The sequence below is a fragment of the Strigops habroptila genome, chromosome 2, assembly GCF_004027225.2.
Source record: "Strigops habroptila isolate Jane chromosome 2, bStrHab1.2.pri, whole genome shotgun sequence".
NCBI classification, from domain to species: domain Eukaryota; kingdom Metazoa; phylum Chordata; class Aves; order Psittaciformes; family Psittacidae; genus Strigops; species Strigops habroptila.
Window position 1 is genome coordinate 119,587,828 of NC_044278.2, and position 21,431 is coordinate 119,609,258.

At 46.3% G+C, this 21,431-nt stretch overlaps 1 protein-coding gene across 9 annotated transcripts in view; it reads left to right on the forward strand.

The window, feature by feature from the left end:
• PAK1 (p21 (RAC1) activated kinase 1) overlaps positions 1 to 21,431 on the forward strand; it is a 69,449-nt gene that overhangs the window by 20,452 nt on the left and 27,566 nt on the right. For 5 of the 9 annotated variants that reach the window (XM_030477263.1, XM_030477267.1, XM_030477262.1 and 2 more), the window contains 2 exons: positions 3,986 to 4,064; positions 19,660 to 19,870. In XM_030477263.1, coding sequence (XP_030333123.1) covers positions 19,681 to 19,870 — 190 coding nt within the window. In that variant the 5' untranslated portion in view covers positions 3,986 to 4,064; positions 19,660 to 19,680. Of the gene's footprint in view, positions 1 to 3,985; positions 4,065 to 11,177; positions 11,241 to 11,640; positions 11,648 to 19,659; positions 19,871 to 21,431 lie in introns of all 9 variants that reach the window. The other 4 variants (XM_030477268.1, XM_030477266.1, XM_030477270.1 and 1 more) reach the window with 3 other exon arrangements.

Consider the following 21,431-nt stretch of genomic DNA (forward strand, 5'->3'; position numbering starts at 1 on the left):
TCAGAGGGTTTTCCATTTGGGAGAGGGGAACTGGTACCATCCCAAATTTAACTGTGGAAGTGGAAGGGAAAATAAAAAGCTCCGGAGAACTAAGGTTTGGTCTAGGCTGTGGAGTGAGTTGGGTGTCTGGCTCTGTTTTGCCAACCTACCTTCTCATTTGGGGCTCTTCGGAGTAGTTGACAATTGAATTCCCTCTGTGAAAATAAAACTGGTTTTGGTGTGGCCTATGAACCCTGGTCTCCCATGACCAGCCTCAGGCACATTGTCAGTGACCAATATAAATGCACAGTCTTCTTTATTCTTTCACAGTCATCATTTGAAAAGCTTTCCGCTGCTTTCGCCTTCAGAATTGCTTTTGAAGTCAAAGGTCCCTTTTGTTTTGTTGACTATAAAGCCTGTGTGATAATTACAGGACAATTCCTGTGTTAGCCGAGATACTGCTGTCTGTTTGGAGGATAAAACCTTGCTCCAAGCAGGAGCAGTTCAACTTCAGCCTGGAGAAGAGAAGGCTCCTGAAGGGGAGACCTTAGAGCAGCTCCAGTGCCTAAAGGGGCTCCAGGAAACCTGGAGAGGGGCTTTGGACAAGGGCCTGTAGGGACAGGCCAAGGGGAATGGCTTTAACCTGCCAGAGGGGAGATTGAGATGAGCTCTGAGGCAGCAGCTCTTCCCTGTGAGGGTGCTGAGGCGCTGGCACAGACTTTTCCCAGAGAAGCTGTGGCTGCCCCATCCCTGGCAGTGTTCAAGGCCAGGTTGGACACAGGGGCTTGGAGCAACCTGCTCTAGTGGAAGGTGTCCCTGCCCGTGGCAGGGGGTTGGGACTGGATCAGCTTTAAGGTCCCTTCAACCCAAACCAGTCTGATTTACAGGGGTACAATTTAACTTGCGCTGTAGGCGTTGATCCTGTTATGTACAAGCCTCTGCTTCCTCCAGGGATCTAAATGCAGGATCTGTCTAAGATGGATCTATTTAAGATGTGGATCCCACAGACCGCATGCTTTTGTCAGTGAAATTGGTGGCTTATGTTTGGGCAGGCTCCAGGCTCCCCGTTTAGAGCAGGGATACTGTAGGAAGTCCTTGGCTCATGGAATACATGAACTGGCTGTTACTTGGCTCCCTATAGGATAAAGGGCAGGTTGGGTTGAATAGGGCTCTTAGCCATGTTTCCCTCAGGGGAAATGTTCAACTCTGGCATGCATTTAACTAAGCAAATATTGACCAGGTAAGAATCATAGAACCATAGAATGGTTCAGTTTGGAAGGGACCTTAAAGCTCCTCCAGTTCCAACCCCCTGCCACGGGCAGGGACACTTCCACTAGATCAAGTTGTTCCAAGTCCCATCCAACCTGGCCTGCCAGGGATGGAGGCAGAGAGAATGTGGAACGGGAATGACAAAGACCATCAACCAGCAGCACACTGGTTTCCTGAGCATCCCTGGTGTTAGATCTGTACACAAAGGCACCGTGTGGGCAGCAGTTGGCTCTCAGACCTCGATGCTTCCTGGCTGCAAACCCATCCACCTTGTCCCAGGTCACACTGGGGGTGGCAGCAGTTATTGTAGGGCTGGTCTGGAGGTGTCTGTGGGAGAAGATGTCAATTTGGTGCTGGAAGGAGGCTCTAGAAAAGCATCTGCCTGTTGTCGCTGTTACTTATCCAATCACTAATAACAGCAGGGAACCAAAGTGAGAGGATTATTGCACAAGTGATGTGATGTCTTGGGTGTACAACTGCTTTGTGGGCTTTTTACTTTGGAAAGTCTGTGTTTGGCACTGAGTTGCTTTGGGAGATGTGTTTTTAACCACTGTTCTTGTAAAACCAGCATGCTCTAACCCTGTTAACGTGGGATGGGGAGGATATGTGCATATGCAGACACATGTAGGTTGATTTCAGTTGTTACACAATGCACCCTTGGAAGCCTCACCTCGGATGCTGTTGGCGTGTCCTTCACATTTAGCCAGTTTCCAGGAGCTGTCAGGTAGTATTGTGTGGGAAGTGTTACAGGGCATTATGGGATGGATCCTGGAATCCTAATTCAGCCAAACTCCCACTGTTTTCAGTGGGTGGCTTGCTGGCATGAAGGCCAAGTACCCCTTACCTGTCACACATGACCTTTCCATCTTTATAAAGCCAAGGAGGCTGAGATTCAGTGCCTGTATCTTGTATTACAGATCAAACTGCAGGATCGCAGCCTTAAACCTTACAGATGCACTTGGATTTGTGAACAAGAAGATGGTTAAATAGAAACACTTCCAGTAACTGTTCTTTAGATTCTCAGTAATGCTGGTGAAATGCCAGAGATCTGGAAACAGAACTTAGCTGGTGATTTAGAGCAGTGCATAACAGTGACACTCGTTATGTGGGGGAAACACCGATGTTCTGAAAACTCTACTTTGCATCAGTGGAGAACATATCCCCACGTTTATATTAAAATGAACACTTTAAATTCTTTCAAAATAGCAGCACAAATGTGTTGAAACATTGTTCAGATAATTTATAAATCACAGAGTGGTTTGGCTTGGAAGGGACCTTAAAGCTCATCCAGTCCCAACCCCCTGCCATGGGCAGGGACACTTCCCACTAGAGCAGGTTGCTCCAAGCCCCTGTGTCCAACCTGGCCTTGATTTTAATGTTCTTTTTTAGGGAAATGTTTCTATGAAATGCTGCAACTTTTGTCAGAATGTTGCTCTCCAGTCAGGGATGCTCAATTGCATGTACTTTAGAAGTTAATAGTTTGGAAGTAGGTACCTGCAGTTCCTGTCACCAAATAGTTGTGGTCATAGGTTGTTCTGGCCTTTTCTGTCTGTGCAAGAAAGAGGAAAAGGTTGTGTTTGTATTAGCAACACTCAAACCCCAAACCAATATCCCAACAGTAAAGAAGAGGAAAGCTCCAAAGCCTTTCTAAAACACTGTGTTGCTAACCTTGTGTGGCAGGGATGTAAGCAAAGTAAGAGCAGAAGTAAGAGCTCCTTCCCTTCACCTCAGTGGAGCATCATCATTAGTGTCTCCCTGAACCCACCTTGGTGTCAGCCTTGGATGTTGTGCAAGGGCAGCCTAAGGACTCCTTCAGCTGCAGTAGAGGCTTTGAAGCCCACACTCTCTTTTCTTCCTTCTCTGCCTCCCCTTAGGGGGTCTCTGCCTAGTCATACTCCAAGCCAGGGAGTCATCTGTCCCATCCTCTGCCCTCCAAGGGGGAAGAAGGGTTTTCACGTCCCTCCATGCCCCCTTTACCCTCTGCCATTGAGTTTCTCATCAGGGTGGCATATGTAGTTCTCTTTTTCCTTTATTTTTTAACTGAATATGTGTTTCCTGCAGTAACTGAAGCTGCAGAAGCGCCTGGAGGGGGTTTTATTCATGCTGTGTGTGCTCTTTAACTACCTGAATTGACTCCCCTTTAAAGAGGTGATTGACTGGTTGGAGGAATGCAGAGCAAACACTACTCCCACTTTTCTCCCTGCTCTTGTGCCACCGACATCACAAGAGGTCTGTGTGAGGACTGGGATGAGAGCTTGCCGTCTCCCAAGTAGCAGGGCTGTACTCCACACATTAAAACTCAAAATGAGGGTGTTGGAGCACGGATCCCAACTCTTCCAACTCATTTTCTGCTCAAGGTTATCGCTTATCACCTCTTTTCGTTTGTCTTCATCACTAAACCGGGGCCTTGGATGCTGTTGACTGAAACGCTTGCTTCAGATAAGTAGCTGGAATGATGTTGTGCTCTCTCCTTTAGAGCCTCCCTTTTGTGCCTTGTAATTGCAGAATTGGTGAGATTGGAGGGATAATTGAGTCCAACCCCTCCTTAAAGTGGTGGCAGCTGGAACAGTTTGCCCAGGGACATGTCCAGTGGGGTTCTGAGCATCCCCAAGAATGGGAATTCCATGTTCTGTGTTTTGGTTCCTCTCCCAGGGAAAAAGCTTTTAGTTTTGGTTTGTGTTTCTTTTTTTTCCCCCTCCTTCCTTCTTGCATTGAAATGGAATTTCCTGTATTTCAGTTTGTGCCTATTGCCTCTTGTCCTGTTGCTGGATACCACCAAAAGGAGCCTGGTTTCATCTTCTTTACACCTCCATCAGGTATTTATGCACATTGATAAGACCCCCCTGAGCTTTTCCTTCTGCCCTCTTGGCCTCTCCTTCTATATCAGATGCTCCAGTCCCTTAATCATCTTTGTGGCCTTTTACTGGACTCTGGCCAGTATATCCATGTCTCTCTTGTACTGGGGAGGCGAGCACTTGGCCCAGCACTCCAGTTGTGTCTCACCACCCTGAGCAGAAAGAAGGGATCCCCTCCCTTTACCTAATGGCAGTGTCTTAATGCAGCCTAGATGCTGTTGACCTTTGCTGCAAAGGCACTTTGGAGGCTCATGGTCAACTTGATGTCCACCAAGACTCCGAAGTCTTTCTCTGCACAGCTCCTTTTGTGCTGGTTGGCTCCCAGTCTATGCTGGTACCTGGGGTTATTCCTCATGAGCATCATGGCTCTGCGTTTTCCTTTGTTGAACTTCATGAGGTTGATGTTGCCCAATTTCTCCAGCCTGTCCATATCTCTCTGAGTGGCAGCATATCCATCACCCCTCCCAATCCTCCATCATCTTCAAGCTTCCTATAAGTGTACTGTGTACTCTGTGTCATCACCCATAATCCTTCCTTTGTGAAGAATCCACAGCCTTGGGTGAAGTATTTAATGAACCAAGTCTCTCAACACTTCTTGAGAGCACACTGCTGTTCATTGGGAAAGTCAGACGGAGATGAGGTGGCTTCCCTGCCTCGAAAAGAACATTAAATACTGCACCTTGTAGTGAAGGACTCCATCATTATCATCTAAGACTTTAATTCCTCGAATCTCTGATACTTCCTGCAGTACCAGCTCATGCCCTATGCTAACACCACAGCAACCTGCTGCAAGCATCACTATGTAATACTGCTTGTTGGCCAAAAGCTGGACAAGGAATGCTTTCTAGGGTAGGAAATCCAGGGGGTGAGGAGGAAAAGTGCAGCAGAATGAGAGAAAAAAATCCTATTGTAATGGAATAGTATTGCAAAGTGATTTTTTTCCTCCTTCCCTAAACTGTGCCCCAGAGAAAACAGGGGCATCAACTGAGATGCTTTATCTATATCCCCATCCCCCAAAACCTAACCCTAGGCACAGTCTGAACCTCTGGGCTAACAGATGGTGTTGAAAGGGGGAGGAAAGGGGGCCAATTTGCATCTAAATAGCTGAAATAAAGAAGGGTCATGTCCCACAGCCCAGCCCCACTCACCTGCTGTTTAAATCCCTCTGAGAAACAGGCAAACAGCTTAGTTTTGTAACGTCTGTGTCAGCTGTACTCGCTTTCTGAAGCATTCTGCCCCAGAAAAGCTGCAGGCCCATGTGTCTTGCTGGATGGATTGTGGTTCTGGCCCCAAAATGATGAACTCTTAAGGATTTGAATGCAGTTGACAGCTGTGACACTTGTGTTCAGCCCTCCCGTCAGAGCCACTGCTGCTGTTGTAATTAGCGCAAGCACTAATGGTATGGAAAAGGTTCAATCAAAATATCACCTCTTCTGTCAGCTTCATGCTCACGTGGCTGCGTGAGTCAGTCTTTGGAGGTGCTCTTGCCATACCTTAAAATCACAGAATGGTTTGGGTTGGAAGGGCCCTTAAAGACTTTGGTCTGTAATCTCTTTAAATAAATCTATCTTCTCACTTTCTAGGTTAAAGCTTTACTGATTTGTTTGCTCTAAAATCTTGAAGGGGCACAGTTCACCTGCTATTGCAGCATCAAACAAACAATATTCTGCTAAAGCAAACTCTTACACTATAAGCAAAAATACTCTTTCAGTCATTGTTCCTAGAAGTGGCTGCTTTCATTTAAATGAACACCATGAACAAATCAAAAATAGGGGTTCATTCATAGAATTGGAGAATCCCAGCCTGGTTTGGGTCGAAGGGACCTTAAAGCTGATCCAGTTCCAACCCCCTGCCACGGGCAGGGACACCTTCCACTAGAGCAGGTTGCTCCAAGCCCCTGTGTCCAACCTGGCCTTGAACACTGCCAGGGATGGGGCAGGACAGCTTCTCTGGGAAAAGTCTGTGCCAGCGCCTCAGCACCCTCACAGGGAAGAGCTTCTGCCTCAGAGCTCATCTCAATCTCCCCTCTGGCAGGTTAAAGCCATTCCCCTTGGCCTGTCCCTACAGGCCCTTGTCCAAAGCCCCTCTCCAGCTTTCCTGGAGCCCCTTTAGGCACTGGAGCTGCTCTAAGGTGTCCCCTTCAGGAGCCTTCTCTTCTCCAGGCTGCCCCAGCCCAGCTCTCTCAGCCTGGCTCCAGAGCAGAGCTGCTCCAGCCCTCGCAGCAGCTCCGGGGCCTCCTCTGGCCTCGCTCCAGCAGCTCCACGTCCCTCTTGTGCTGTTGCCCCAGAGCTGGATCAGGACTGCAGGGGGGGGTCTCCCCATAGTGGAGTAGGGGTAACTAGTAGGAAGTAACTAGGCAGTGTGTAATACCAAATTCCATAAACTCAGAGCTCTCTATTGTGCTTTATAACTTTTTACAGCCATTTTTTTCAGGACTTCATATCACTTGAAGATAATGACATAGTTTTATACTTGCTCATGTGATGCGTAATCACTGTCTGGGAGTAAACAAACCAAGTGAGTTGAGTGGTGCAAGTTACGTACACACATGTATATATATGTTTGTATATTGTGCACATACGTTTATACATGCACACTGTCTATGGTGATACATACTGTACCTCTGCTCTGTTCCTGCCATCTCCCTTTGGATCCTCATTCACTGAGGTAGCTGCCTCTGGCAGCAGTGCTGGCTTGTCCTGCTGCTGTCTCCTATGGATAAAATGCTTGTTATGCAGCAGGGCCCCACAGGGCATGTGAGAGCAAATCCAGAAATGAAAGGTGATTTTTCAAATAGTTCTTTTCTCTTTTTTTAACCTAAAATCTTGTAAATCGTGCAGCTGTACAAGAGGTACAGCTTCTTTTTGATAGAGAAGGCAAAGGATGGAAATACATGGAAATAAGAGGTGCCTTTAAGGCAATGTTTGCAGGTAGTGGGAAAACTCTATTTATTGTCTTGAGGTATGTTTCTTTTATTGTTTTGCTTTTGATTTCTTTGTTTAAGCTGTTTAGCACGTGTCTCACTGACATCAGAACATGTATTTCTCTATCTTCCTTCACTCTCCACTTAGGAGAGGAACCTGTTGTACAGAAAGGACCATTCTGGTGGTTTACAGTGGGTTTTTAATCACTTTCTGGGTGTGGGACTAAAGAAGTGATGTGCTGGATTGGATTCATGCCTCGGGATAATAGGATTATGTGACTGGTTTTTAATTAAAATGGGATTCTAACTAGGTTATTTTGAGCATGCATTCAGCTCTGCTTTGTTGTTATTGGTCTAATTGCCTCCTGAATTAGATACCAATATTCTAATTCACCCTCTCCCTCTGAGGACTCTGATACTAAAAGAGAATGTGAAATGCTATGGAAATGATATACAGGAATGCAAGATAGAAAATAGTCTTTAAGGACTATTAGGCAAAACTTAGGTCTTCTCTTTACCTGCGATGTCTTGACAGAGAGAATGATGAATTGATGTTTTCTGTATTTGTTCATCTCTGTGTCCTGACAGGTCTTTTAAATGCTTAAGACATGTAGTCTGAGAAAAATGCCAATGATTTCAGCCTTTAAGGAAGGAGCAGTTAATGAATCTCTGAGGGAATATCCAGAATACAGATGCTCCTTTGGGAGAGAAGGTTAGGAGCCAGCGGAGCAGGGGCTCCAGATAGTACATCACCTCAGATCTGGGATAGAAGCTGTCTGCTCATAACATAAGATTCTAAAACGACATAAAATCACTTGTGGGCTGATTTTCTGAGGCTGCTTTTTGAATGCCCTTTTCAAAAGGTTGTGATTTGGGATATGACCACTTCTGTTTGAGATATCTCAGTTCAGCTTTGACAGAAACAAAGCAGATTTTTAATTACATTTTAATTGTATTGAGGGTTCCCTTAGGGGAAATGTCACCTATGGGGATGTAAGTTCAAACAGAATTTAAAGGATATATATTAGACTCAAATCCAGCTTCTGTTTTTAAAGCTAAAGGGGACCTAGCACAGTGGCAGGCCACGAATTTGGATGTGTGATTTATAATAATTTAGTAGAGCAACAGAGACAGATAAAACATCAAGCCTTCTGTTAAAGTAGAATATTTAAGCTCCTCAGGTAAAACTAGACTGACATTGGAGAGTGTTCACGGAGAAACAGGAGTTATTTCCATCCTGAACTGACTTTTCTTAAACATAAAGCCAACCAAATGTGTGTATTTTGGGAGACTGTGAATCAGTACCTGCAAATACCAGGCATGAGAATAACCAGGAATGGAGGAAAACTCTGAGTGGAAACAACTAGAAAGAAAGGTGGAACCGTGTGAACCTCATGGAGCTCAACAAGGCCAAGGGCAAGGTCCTGCCCCTGGGTTGGGGCAATCCCAGCACAAACACAGGCTGGGGGAGACTGGATGGAGCAGCCTGAGGAGAAGGACTTGGGGTGTTGGGTGAGGAGAAGCTCCCCATGACCCGGCTTCAGTGTGTGCTTGAGCCCAGAACCCCCCCGTGTGCTGGGCTGCACCCCCAGAGCGTGCAGGGAGGGGGTCCTGCCCCTCTGCTCTGCTCTGGGTTCGGGAAGTGCAGCCCCATTCATTCCTCCTGGGTATGCTCAGGGACCAGCACTGAGATTTCTTGTGGGCTGTGAAATAGCTGGTTCCAAAACTGACTGCCCTGTTTGTGTCTGAGTTCTATAGCAAACAGAGCTGTTACTGTAAAGGTGAGAGGTGAAATTATAGTGTGCTAGCTATGGAATTTAAACTATCTCATTTTACACCCTTGGATTTGCAGTAAAGAGACTGTGGTCTGGTACCCTGGGGTGGATGCTGAAATGAGAATTGATTTGAGTACCTGAATGCTTTTGGGTAGGTGGCCAGAACCTCTGTGAGAGTGTGCTCATAACTTCCTTGAATCTTCATTATTGGAATTAAGGATGATCAGGAATCAAGGATGATCAGGAAACTCTGCATCCTGATCTGCTGCACGCTGTGCTCTCATAGGGATGCTAATTCATATGCTGATGACCTTCGTGGGAAGTAGCTGTGGGACTTGAGCAAGGTGACTTTCAGCAATGGGAGGGAACACAATACTGAACAAAATGCCTTGATTCCTACAGCTTCCTAGAACATCAGTATTTGGTTGTTGTCTTCATTTTGGAAACCCAGTGACTTTTGGCCGCTGGCACTTAGCAGAGGTACAACACGGTGTACAGAGCTTGGCTGCTCTGTAGTGACCCTAAAATGACTTTTAGCATTTTAACTACAGAGGGGAGATCTAACCAACCTGACAAAGCATCCCTGAGATGAATAAAACATGCACACTAGCAATCCATCCATCAGTGCAATCCAATTTCTGCTGAATCCGCAGTTCATATTGTTGCTAATTTTATGATGTAGATGCTCGTCCCCTGGGAATTGTATTGGAAGGAGCAAGTCACTTGCTGCAGATGCTGACAGGGCTGTGCTAGGGGTTTGATCTGTCACTGCTGGACTGGGTTTTGTGGCCACAGCCAACGTTGCTGCTTCATGAGAAGGAATGAGTCTTAAATAGGTAGCAGTGAAGATCCACATGTCCCACTTAAAGCTGCTTAGGTGGTCGTAGGAGGAACACGGGATAAGAAGATCCATGCCCCAGAAAGACTTGCACAAAGGTGTTGAGGGAAACCTTGCCTATTATTCTTGGTCCTGTTATTAACTCCTACTCCTCATTACACTGTGCCTTAAAATGGGCCTGCTGCTGTAATAAGTGGTGTTCTTATATTTCCTTTTATTCAATGGAGTAAAAATAGTTCACTTGGCTCATGGGCTTTATTTAACTGAGTGCTAATGCAGAGTTGTGTTGTAATATACTGCAGAAACAACAGTTCCTTTGGACCAGTCCTATAGAGCTTGCTTTTCCTACTGACATACAGTAAGTATGATTGGGATCGGAGTAAATGATGTGATAAAAGGCCTGATGGTACCTCCTAAAGCCAAACTCCTCATTAATGATAATGATTCTTAATGGAGTGGTGAATGCTCTGCAGTCCATTTGGTACCAGTAAGGAAGTCTAGGAATGTGAGAAAGAGGGGAGATTGAGATGAGCTGTGAGGCAGAAGCTCTTCCCTGTGAGGGTGCTGAGGCGCTGGCACAGACTTTTCCCAGAGAAGCTGTGGCTGCCCCATCCCTGGCAGTGTTCAAGGCCAGGTTGGACACAGGGGCTTGGAGCAACCTGCTCTAGTGGAAGGTGTCCCTGCCCATGGCAGGGGGTTGGAACTGGATCAGCTTTAAGGTCCCTTCAACCCAAACCATTCTATGATTCTATAAGACCTTGCCACAGTGTGCTCACTACAGTTACTTCTGCTCATACTGAGGTTATGAAGTAGGTACAATAGAGTGTTTTGCTAGATGGCAAAGAATAATAAACATGGAGCTGATGCTCCACCAGCAAAGAAGGCTCTACTGTGAAAGCCCAATTAGGTGGAAACCCAAAGCTCCCCTTTGGCTGTTTCATTTTGCTTGTTAAATGAACTGCTTTTAGAACATTACGTGTGTCATAATTGAAGGAGTAATCATGGCAAACATGAAGCATATTTATGTGCAGTTCTCATAGTGCTTGTCTTTACTGATGCTAAGTCGGCTCCTTCAGTTCTGGGTGTCTGACCGTGCTTTCCTTGCCTCTTAATTCAGATTGTCTGCACTAAGCTCATGTTTGATGCAGAGCTCAGTCTGCCTTGGGAGAATTATTCATTCTTCCTCTTTCCCCTGCTTTGAAGAAGAACCAAAACTTCAACGAAGCAACGTGAGACTGAAGCAATCTTTGTGATATCCTTTAATTGAACACTGCTGCCAGGAGGAAAATCCTGGCTAGCAATTAAGGGAATGTGACAGCTTTCCCAGTCATTACCTAAATACCACAGAGCTCAGGGCTTCCTACTGTCATTAGCTGTGCTGAACACAATGGAGCTACACACAGGAGCTACACTCTGCTGATAAATATTTGCATTTCCAATTAGCACTGAACTGTTGGGGCAGCTCCCTCTCAGTCTAATTGAGGCTCTTGGATGGCTTTGCCCACTAACGATGCTTCTCTTGTCGTCTTGCTCTCTAGTTTCACAGCGAGGAAGGAGCTGAATACATTTGGTTCTGAAGAACGTTGTTTTCCTCTTTGCAGGTTTGTCTCCTCCTCAGAAAAACTCACCTTTTACAGCTTAATGCAAACTTTCATGCTGTGGTTTTCTGCAGCCACTGCACTACTGTGTCCTCTGTGCATGGGGGGTGTTGTTCCTTGACCTGTCAATGTTTTCTGACACGTTTCTTACCCCCATTGCTTTTTAAATGGCAAAAGTGCATTTAGCAAAGTGCAGTTTTTACCAATACCTATGTGTATTTAAAAAGTGAGTATGTTTTACTATGAATTATCCACATTAAGGGACAGAGAGGCTTAATTCAGAGCTGTGTGCTCGACGTTCATCTTCTGGATTGGGAACCTTTGAATGGAAGAATGATTAACGATTTGGCTGCTGCTAATCTGCAGCTTGGACTTGGAGCCAAGTAACTTCTGTGCAGGGCAGCAGGGGGGTGTTTAACCATGTGTGTTAATATATATTCTTTATGCTGCATCTAGTCATTTCCTCTGGAACACACATTTCCTCCAGGAAACCTGCTTATATAGGTTGTGGTTCTGCTTTAACATAAGAGACCTTTATTTTTCTCACCCTGCTTAGCACGCTCTGACTCCTGTCGCTCCTTTGACTCGGTCCTGCCTTCCTGTGAGCAAAAGTGGAGCTGAAGCCAAGGCTGCTCGGTTCAGTGCTGACATCTGCAACAGGGAACGAGCTTGTTCAGGCATGTAGCTGGAGGAGGGGAGGCAGCACTTTGGAGATGAGGAAATAAGGAGGATGATTTGTGGGCTGAGAGCTTTTAAAAACGATACTCCTGGTTCCTTCTGTCTCAGCTTGGATTTGCTTGTTTTAAATATGGATGCAATGTATTTCTCTGGGGCTGTTTAAAAGCGCTGTTAGACTGGGGTAAGTGCTCAGTTAAAATGAGCAGGCTGCTGCCCAGGGATGCAGCAGATCCAAAGCTTAAGCTTAAGTTCATTGTGTCCTCCAGGTACTTGGGCATAGCTGGCATTGATTGTGGAACAGTTACGGTTTAACACTGCCAGTTATTCATGAAACAACCAAAACTAAGTTGAAACACAGCAATTGCGGCTGGTGTTGCCTCTCTGCAGTTTTGGATCCAAGCCTAACCTGGTGGAGGGGGCTTGACCTGCCTCAGTGCTCCTGAAACCCACGGTGTGTCTGTGTTACTGTCACAGCAGTCGTGCATGGACCCACGTTGGGCAAACTGGTGAAAGCTGGGCTTGATTATTTCAAACAAAACCGAAAGAAGCTTCCTTGAGTGAAAGGAGAACTCTGTTGCTAGGAGTCAAGTGGTTATAATTAGTCTGTTCTTCTTTAGAAGTGTATCTGTGCAGTACAATGGGTTAGCACATGTCTGTCTGGCCAGGAAGAGATTTTGCAGCTCTCCTGTACCGAAGTCTTCCAATACCTAAAGGGGACCAAGAATAAAGCTGAAGAGGGGCTTTGGACAAGGGCCTGTAGGGACAGGCCAAGGGGAATGGCTTTAACCTGCCAGAGGGGAGATTGAGATGAGCTCTGAGGCAGAAGTTCTTCCCTGCGAGGGTGCTGAGGCGCTGGCACAGACTTTTCCCAGAGAAGCTGTGGCTGCCCCATCCCTGGCAGTGTTCAAGGCCAGGTTGGACACAGGGGCTTGGAGCAACCTGCTCTAGTGGAAGGTGTCCCTGCTCATTGCAGGGGGTTGGAACTGGATGAGCTTTAAGGTCCCTTCAACCCAAACCATTCTATGATCCTATGAAGCCATCCCCGCTGCGGTTGTGGTCCATGTCCTCCTGCAAGATACAGGCTGGGAAGTCCCACTCCAAGCAGCTGGGGTTGAGTTAAAAGCTTGCTTTAAAAGGACCCTCCAGTCTTTTGTCTTTTAAAATTCCAAGCCATGGAGTCCCCCAGCATTCCTTTTGGTTGTAACTGGTCAGACATCCTTTATGGCTAAGTGCTATGGAAATATTGCTGGCAGTGGAGCAAGACTGCAACTAGTAGCGGGCCATCTGCCATGAGAGTGTGTCCCTTCCCCTCCTCACACCCACCCGCTCTGGCTGCAGCAGTGAAGACATCCTCTTCTAAACGTGTCCTTATTGTTATGTGTTTATTGTTTCATTTACTTCAGGAGTTTCATCTGTATCTCTACGTGTTGGCAGCACCTGCAGGGCTCTAGCAGGTAAATTCTAAAGAGCAAACACTGCTCTTTTCTAATTCTTTATTAGAACTCTATGAAAACCTGGAGGGTTTTTTAATTCACATGTAAATGCTGGGTCTGTGCCGATGCATTGGTGGCCCTTGACTTCATTTTGTTTCATTGGCACGCTTGCACAGCTCTGGGATGTGCAGTAACTGGCTGGGAGAAGCTAGATGCTAGTTCCTGGGGTTTTTTCATCACCTCTAAATGTGACAATCCGTCTGTCCTCCCTCAGGGGGACTGTGTTGCTGCTGCCCTTTTCTGTGACAGCATGTGTCCCAGATCCCATCTGCTGTTGTGTGAAGGAAAAGGACACCTCTTCCCTCTTTTTCAGGTGGAACACGTAGGGGGTGTTTTTCCTTCAATGTGAGACTTCATCTCAGAGTAATAAACTAAAACCGAATGAGGGTCTTTTCATCCTGTGTGGAAACCCAGCTGGAAAATGCTGCCCTTCATTTTCTGCTGGGATTTGGATGGAAGTGTGACATGCGGGGAGGGAATCTGCTGCTTGCAATGTGTTTGAGCAGAGCAGGGGACAGCCCAAGCTCCTTCCCACCAGTGCGAGGAGGAGGAGGGAGAATTTAGCTGTGTGTATGTGTGCAGCAGCAATCTCTGACCATGGGGTGGAAGGGTGCAGAGGTGAAACACTTGTTCTGATCAAGATCAACTCAATTAAAGGTCAAGCCTCCTCCAGCCTTTTTTTTGTGGGCAAAACACCCTTTCCTCACCCTGGCAACAAGAGAAATAAATCCTCTTGGAAGAACATGAGACTTCCTTCTAGTAGTAGGCAGAGAGGGAGAAACAGTTGCTGAACACTCTTGTTTAACATAGTTTATTCATCTGTAAGTTGCAGTGAGTAACTCACAGCCACTGTCTTGCCAGACTGCATGAATTATAGATGGCTCTTTTATGAGGTTTTGTGTCGACTTCTGCGATTAGTATGCGTTGGACATAGTTATCTTTATGGCATCTACTGTAGTGTAGGTTTTCATGCTCCTCTGACTTTTTAATTGCTTTCTGTTCCAGCAATCACTCATCTGCCTGTCTTGCTAAGGAATGCAAAGAGAACACATCCGGCTTGATAGAAACTTATAGTTCAGCGTGGAGGATCAGGTTTGAAATGATGTGGTTTACCAGAAGGAAAAACGATATGAATAGAAGATCTTTGTTCTCTTTTTCTTTTCTTTCATGTGTGTGTGTTACACACAGTAGTGCTGGAAGGCTCCGTGTATATTGGGGTCCCACTCTGCTAGATTTGCTCAGGAGCTTGTGCCTGTGTTACAGGAAAACTATGGGTACATAGAATCATAGAATCGCTGGTTTGGGATGGAAGGAACCTTAAAGCTCCTCCAGTTCCAACCCCCTGCCACGGGCAGGGACACCTTCCACTAGAGCAGGTTGCTCTGGTGTAAGTTGTAGGTACAAACTTCAAGATTTTGAGCCATAGCTGCTGAATGCAGATGATCTCACATCTGTGGGCTCTGAACTCTTGAATGCTGCTGTTGGCACCTGTGGTTGCCACCTTCCGTTCAGTACCTCCTCTTGCTCCGTCTTGAGCTGCCAAGTGGTTTCCTGAGTCTCTTGTCCCTTTGTGTGTGGTTGTCTGTCACTCCTTCCTGTCTGCAGAAGCGTTTTGTAGGTGTGAAAGGAGAGTTTGTCGGGTTTGCTGTACAGTTCTGTTGAGGTTGGGGTAATATAATTTAGCTAATGGGCTTCAAAAGTTGATGGGGAGGGGCAGGGAGCGTGTGAAGGCCATTGTAACTTGAGTTATGGCAGTCACGGTTTGCTGTATGTAGTAAAACTTGTCATAAGTTCTGTGTGCTGAGACAACTGGACCTTCCAGTGCTCCTAAATGGCTGCATAAACAATAGTCCTACATCATTAGTACATCATGGTCCTACATCCTACTTCATACATTAGTACATCATTAGTACATCATAGTCCTACATCCTTCTTCATACATTAGTACATCATTAGTACGTCATAGTCCTACATCCTACTTCATACATTAGTACATCATTAGTACATCATAGTCCTACTCCTACTTCATACATTAGTACATCATTAGTACATCATAGTCGTACATCCTACTTCATACATTAGTACATCATGAGTACATCATAGTCCTACGTCCTGCTTCATACATTACATTAGTACATCATTAGTACATTGTAGTTCTACATCTTGCAGGGTGCCCAGAGAAGCTGTGGCTGCCCCATCCCTGGCAGTGTTCAAGGCCAGGTTGGACACAGGGGCTTGGAGCAACCTGCTCTAGTGGAAGGTGTCCCTGCCAGTGGCAGGGGGTTGGAACTGGAGGAGCTTTAAGATCCCTTCCAACCTAAACCACTCTGTGATTCCTATGATCACGGCTATGCCTTCCTAGTGATGCCTGTGGGGTTTGGTTTGAGTGCTGGTATTTTAATAGTTTAGTAGTTGAGAGTAATTGTGTCTGCAGCTAAAATGTATTCCCTCATCTGACACCGGTTGAAAAGTTCATGTGCTGCTTTATTGCTTCCATTGTTCACTTAATCATACTGGGGAGACCTCAGATGAATTTCCCAAAGCAGGTTTGTGCTGGTGTGAAGAAGGAAGGAACTCAGTCTGGTGATGCTTTGCATTCCTGTTAGGATGGATCAAGCAGAGCGACTCACTTCAGTGGTGCAACACTGGTGTTATGCTGGATGGGGAAGCAATTGCCTTGTGCTCTGAATTTGAGCAAGGCCTGCACAAGAGAGGTGTTTAGAGCCTCATTCATGTGAATTGGCAAGAGATCATTTTGGGACAAAGGGAATTTGGGCAGTCAGCTAGGGTGAGAGGGATGAGCACCACTCGCTATAAGTCCATGCTTCCTGCTCTCAACTCTGCTGTAAAGACCTGGAGAGATCCATCTAATTCTATCAGAACAGGGTTTAATCCATATACACTAAAGCCAACAGCAGTTTAAAGTATAACAATGTTGAGTTTGGGGTTAGTCTGTGTCTCTGGATCATAGTGGGAGGAGTCACGTAAACAGGTTTTTGGTTTTCCCTTTAAATACATAGTTGGAAAAGGCTTTTGGGAACCCTCTAGGGTAATGCTGCTATTACAGGGGCTAACTTCTGTGGAACCAGCCTCTTAATTTGGGGAGTTGAAGGATTTCCCTCACCCCTCCATCTCCAAACAGGCTAAATAGCTCTTGTAACTCCACACATATGAGTGGTGAGGAGAAAGGTCTGGGAGCTTGAGCGATGGAGAAGAAAGGAGAGGGTGTGCTATAGGCTTTGCTCCCATGAAGGTTGCAGTTTTCAAATAGGTGTAAACCAGTATTGTTTGTTAAACTGTGTGACTTCTCAGCAGTTACTTGCTCATTCAGGCAATAATGCAAGATAAACAGGAGCTTGTACTGCCAGTGCTTCTAGCCCTGCAGTAAAACAGTAATTCGCTTGTGCTCTATCCTTTCTGACAGAGGGATTTTGAACAACCCTCTTATATTGAATAAACTGTGAGCAGATGTCCCTGGGGTTTTGCATGGGTGGAATTGAGAGTGAAGATGTTTGACATCCAGAAGGTTTTGTGATGTTTTCATGCCCTTTTTGTGTGCTTATGTTCTTTTTCCTTCTCCCAGCATGAGGTCACCCCTGTCTGTAATCTAGGCAGGGTTTTCTTCTTCTTCTCGCTTCTTTTCCTCCAGCCTGGAGCCACATGCTGCTCTGCTTTCTTCCTTGTATCGCCCTTTGGTCTGATGTTGAACCCATTGCCCAGTACAGTAAACTTTACTCTGTTCCCTGCTTGGTCCCATGCCTTGGACAGCAGGTAGCGAGCACCAATTCTGACCTCTCTGCTTGGTGGGCACAGGACCCAGCAATGAGGCTGTATCCCACCATCTGCAGCTCCAGGAAATCTGGCCAGTGGGAGAATCTCAATGCACCATTATTCAACCCCCTGTGAGGGTAAACCAAGGTGTTACAGCAGCAAATGTGGTGCGTGCTCCTGAGGAAGGCTGTTCGGCAGGCACAGAGCTGCTAACACTAATTTTCCTTCTGTTTCCCTATTTGCAGCATATTCCCAGCACCCTCCCAGCAATTTGCTTTCTCATGGTTAAATAATCATTAATGCAAAGATTGCAGCTTTTATGTGACACTTCTGCTTATGTTGTGCTTTAAGGCTTTAGCTTTGCCAGTTCCGTACCAACCACTGAGACTGGGATGTGCAAAGCCCCACAGTGAGGCCTCAATATCTTCATGTTGCACAAGGTATTTACCACTTGGGTTTTAGTTTAGGCTTTTTTCCAGTGCTTGGACAGAGAGAGGAGCTGTTTGCATCACTTCATGGCTGGCACTTCAGCTGTTACTTGGTTCCGTTCTGTTTTACACTGGAGAATGGCATGAGGCTGAAGCATGAAGATGGGAGATGCCCAGGGCACATGCCAGAACACACCCAGACAAATGCACATCTAATTTCTCCCCTCCCAAATGCCAGATCTGTCCCACCATTAAAATCAATACTCCAAATGCTAGTGATAGAAAATTCCATTGCACAGTTGTGTTGGGAAGAAGCGGGGCTGGGGTCAAGCCTCTTGGAAAGCTCCTTGTGTGTGAAGGCTTCTCCACTGCTGCCAGCCCTCCTGTATCAGAACAAGTGTAAAGAAACCAGGAACCAAATAGGTGTAGGAGAAGGTAGAGCTGCAAACCAGCCACGGTTTGGCAGGCAACAGCTTGGGCATCGCTGCTTTAAGCAAGGTCTAGCATAGAGTCCTGCATCCAGCTTTGGAGCAACAACACAAGAGGGATGTGGAGCTGTTGGAGCGAGGCCAGAGGACGCCACAGAGATGCTGCGAGGTCCTGCTTTAAGCTCCCTTTCAGTCCAAACCATTCTGTGATTCTATGTTGCTGCAGAGTTCCTTCTGCGGGCAGCATTTGCCTTTCTTAGCTCCCCACAGCTCCAACAGCAGTATGTGCCCTGGGGCTTAATCATGCCAGTGATGCTCAGCATCACTAGCTTTGCCAGAGAAGACTTTGAAGGCTGGCTGGGTGGTGTGTGGTCACAGGACCATGGTATGGTTGTGAGGTCTATCTGGATTGTGATCCAGTGTTGTTCCTCTGAGTCTATTCTATAGAAGAGCAGCTCCCTGGAAGCCAGCAGTGATCTCAGCTCTGTAACTGGACTTCTCACTTGCAGAGAGCAAAACCTCTTTTGACTTTCTTCTACCCAATAATTCTCCCTGAGCAAAACATCTTCCTGTACTGCTTGTGAAGTTCATAAAGCAGCTGAACTGCTTTTCCCACCCAAACAGAAACTGTTCCTGCTTTGCTCTTTGTTCTGCAGTAAACTCCCAACTTTCTTTTGAGAACATAACACAGACAAATTCCAGCTTCCAGAAGGATCTGGCTGCAGCCAGGCTGTGTCTGGAGTAATGCTGATCTCATTTGGGTGGAACAAGCTGGTTGTTGCAGAATAAACCCATTACCCTGTTCCAAAGCTTCCGTCTTTAAATCCGCACAGCGGGGATTATTTACTTAAGGATTTATGTGTGTGTTGGGGATCTAGTTTTGTTTGACCCTTCCAACAGAACAAAATGCAGTCAACTTTCTGGTGGTTTGAATTGTGCCTGGAGCGTGCTGCTACCGCAGGAAGGCCGGGAATGGCTTGGGACCAGCCAAGGCTATGACACGGAGATGATGTGGGTACAGCTCTGGGACCAGCAGGTCGAGGGAGGGGATCCTGCCCCTCTGCTGCGCTCTGGGGAGACCCCCCCTGCAGTCCTGATCCAGCTCTGGGGCAACAGGACCAGAGGGACGTGGAGCTGCTGGAGCGAGGCCAGAGGAGGCCCCGGAGCTGCTGCGAGGGCTGGAGCAGCTCTGCTCTGGAGCCAGGCTGAGAGAGCTGGGCTGGGGCAGCCTGGAGAAGAGACGGCTCCTGAAGGGGAGACCTTAGAGCAGCTCCAGTGCCTAAAGGGGCTCCAGGAAACCTGGAGAGGGGCTTTGGACAAGGGCCTGTAGGGACAGGCCAAGGGGAATGGCTTTAACCTGCCAGAGGGGAGACTGAGATGAGCTCTGAGGCAGAAGCTCTTCCCTGTGAGGGTGCTGAGGCGCTGGCACAGACTTTTCCCAGAGAAGCTGTGGCTGCTCTATCCCTGGCAGTGGTGATGGTGAATTCAAGCCACCATGGCTGTGTTAATATGAAGTTACAGGTTGGTCTGCAAATACCTCTTGTGGTTTATTTGACAGTGTGTGATTCTATTTTACAAATAAATAAATCAAGTTTGTTGTTTCTTCTCTTTTCTCTATTCCTAGTAACGGCCTCCCCAGCTGAAGATGTCGAACAATGGAGTTGAAACAGAAGACAAACCACCTGCTCCTCCAATGAGAAATACCAGCACTATGATTGGATCGGGAAGCAAAGATCCTGGGACTCTAAACCATGGCTCCAAACCTTTGCCTCCCAATCCAGAGGAGAAGAAAAGGAAGGACCGATTTTACCGATCTATTTTACCAGGAGATAAAAGTACAGTATTTTGTCTCTTCTTCTAATCCTGCTGTTTGAATGTTGCTCTGAATTGAGCACCTGATGCTGAATTTTGTTTCCTGCAGAACTGTCTTAGTCATTTTGGGCTTCATAAGATGCTGTCTGTAGATCTGGTTTTAATAATCATAGAATCACAGAATGGTTTGGGTTGGAAAGAACCTTAAGATCATCTGGTTCCAACTCTCTTGCCACGGGCAGGGACACCTCACACTAGACCATGTTGCCCAAGGCTCTGTCCAACCTGGCCTTGAACACTGCCAGGGATGGAGCATTCACAACTTCCTTGGGCACCCTATGTCAGCGCCTCAGCACCCTCACAGGGAAGAACTTCTTCCTTATATCCAACCTGAACCTCCCCTGTTTCAGTTTGAACCCATCACCCCTTGTCCTATCACTCCAGTCCCTGATGAAGAGTCCCTCCCCAGCATCCTTGTAGTCCCCTTCAGACACTGGAAGCTGCTCTGAGGTCTCCACGCAGCTTCTCTTCTCCTGGCTCAACAGCCCCAACTTTCTCAGCCTGTTTAATAATGATTAATCCTGCCACATTTAATCATCCTACTTACTCTGTTTTGGGCTTCTCTTTTAATTTCTTTTTTTCTTCCCCTTCCCCTTAAATTATGAGCACTGTGTCCTTGAAAACTGGGACGAGCACTGCCGCTTCCCAGCCTGACTTGTGCATAATGGTCTTTAAAATAATATCTTTTATACCAGTTACAATCTGGTCAATTAAATCTGGCATTGGCAAACCCTTTGGTGGGGAGCAGTGGGAGGTCTTTTGCTTATTTTGCTGTTTTAAACAGCAAATAATATGAGTTAAGCATGACTAACAGGCCATCTCCTGCTGGGCCTGTCATATGTCACTGTATGGTCATTTACTCCGTTGAGTGTTTGGGTCAGGCATTGCCTCCTTGCTGTTAAGAATAACCCATTACTGCAGATTCTTGCACATTTCTAGTGAACTGAAGAAATTTTCTGGTGTTACAGGGGCTGTAACAGATGGAAATGGAGAGAGGAGCTGTGAACTGTACGTGAAAGTCTTATTTTTAAGATCAGGATATTTAAAAAAGCCTCTCTCATGAATCTTTTGAAGGGATGTAAGAAAATAAAACTCCATCCCCTGATTCCTGCTGGTTTCTTTTTATATCTGACCTATTTTTTGGAGTTGCTAATACATCAGCTTTTTGTAGAGTCTGCATTGCAATGGTATCTAGATACTGGGTAACTGAAGTCAAGGCTAGGTATCTTTATCTTCCTGGGCTTCAGGAGGGAGGTTGCCTCCTTCATTTTTATTAGTGAAAAGACTAATTGGTGTCATTACTTTAAATAAACAAGATATAGGTTCATTTTCTACAAAATATTACAGCAATCATGTAATCATAGAATGGTTTGGGTTGGAAAGGACCCTAAGATCATCCAGTTTCAACCCCCTGCCATGGGTAAGGATGCCTCATGCTAGAGCCATGTCACCCAAGGCTCTGTCCAACCTGGCCTTGAACACTGTCAGGGATGGAGCATTCACAACTTCCTTGGGCAACCCATT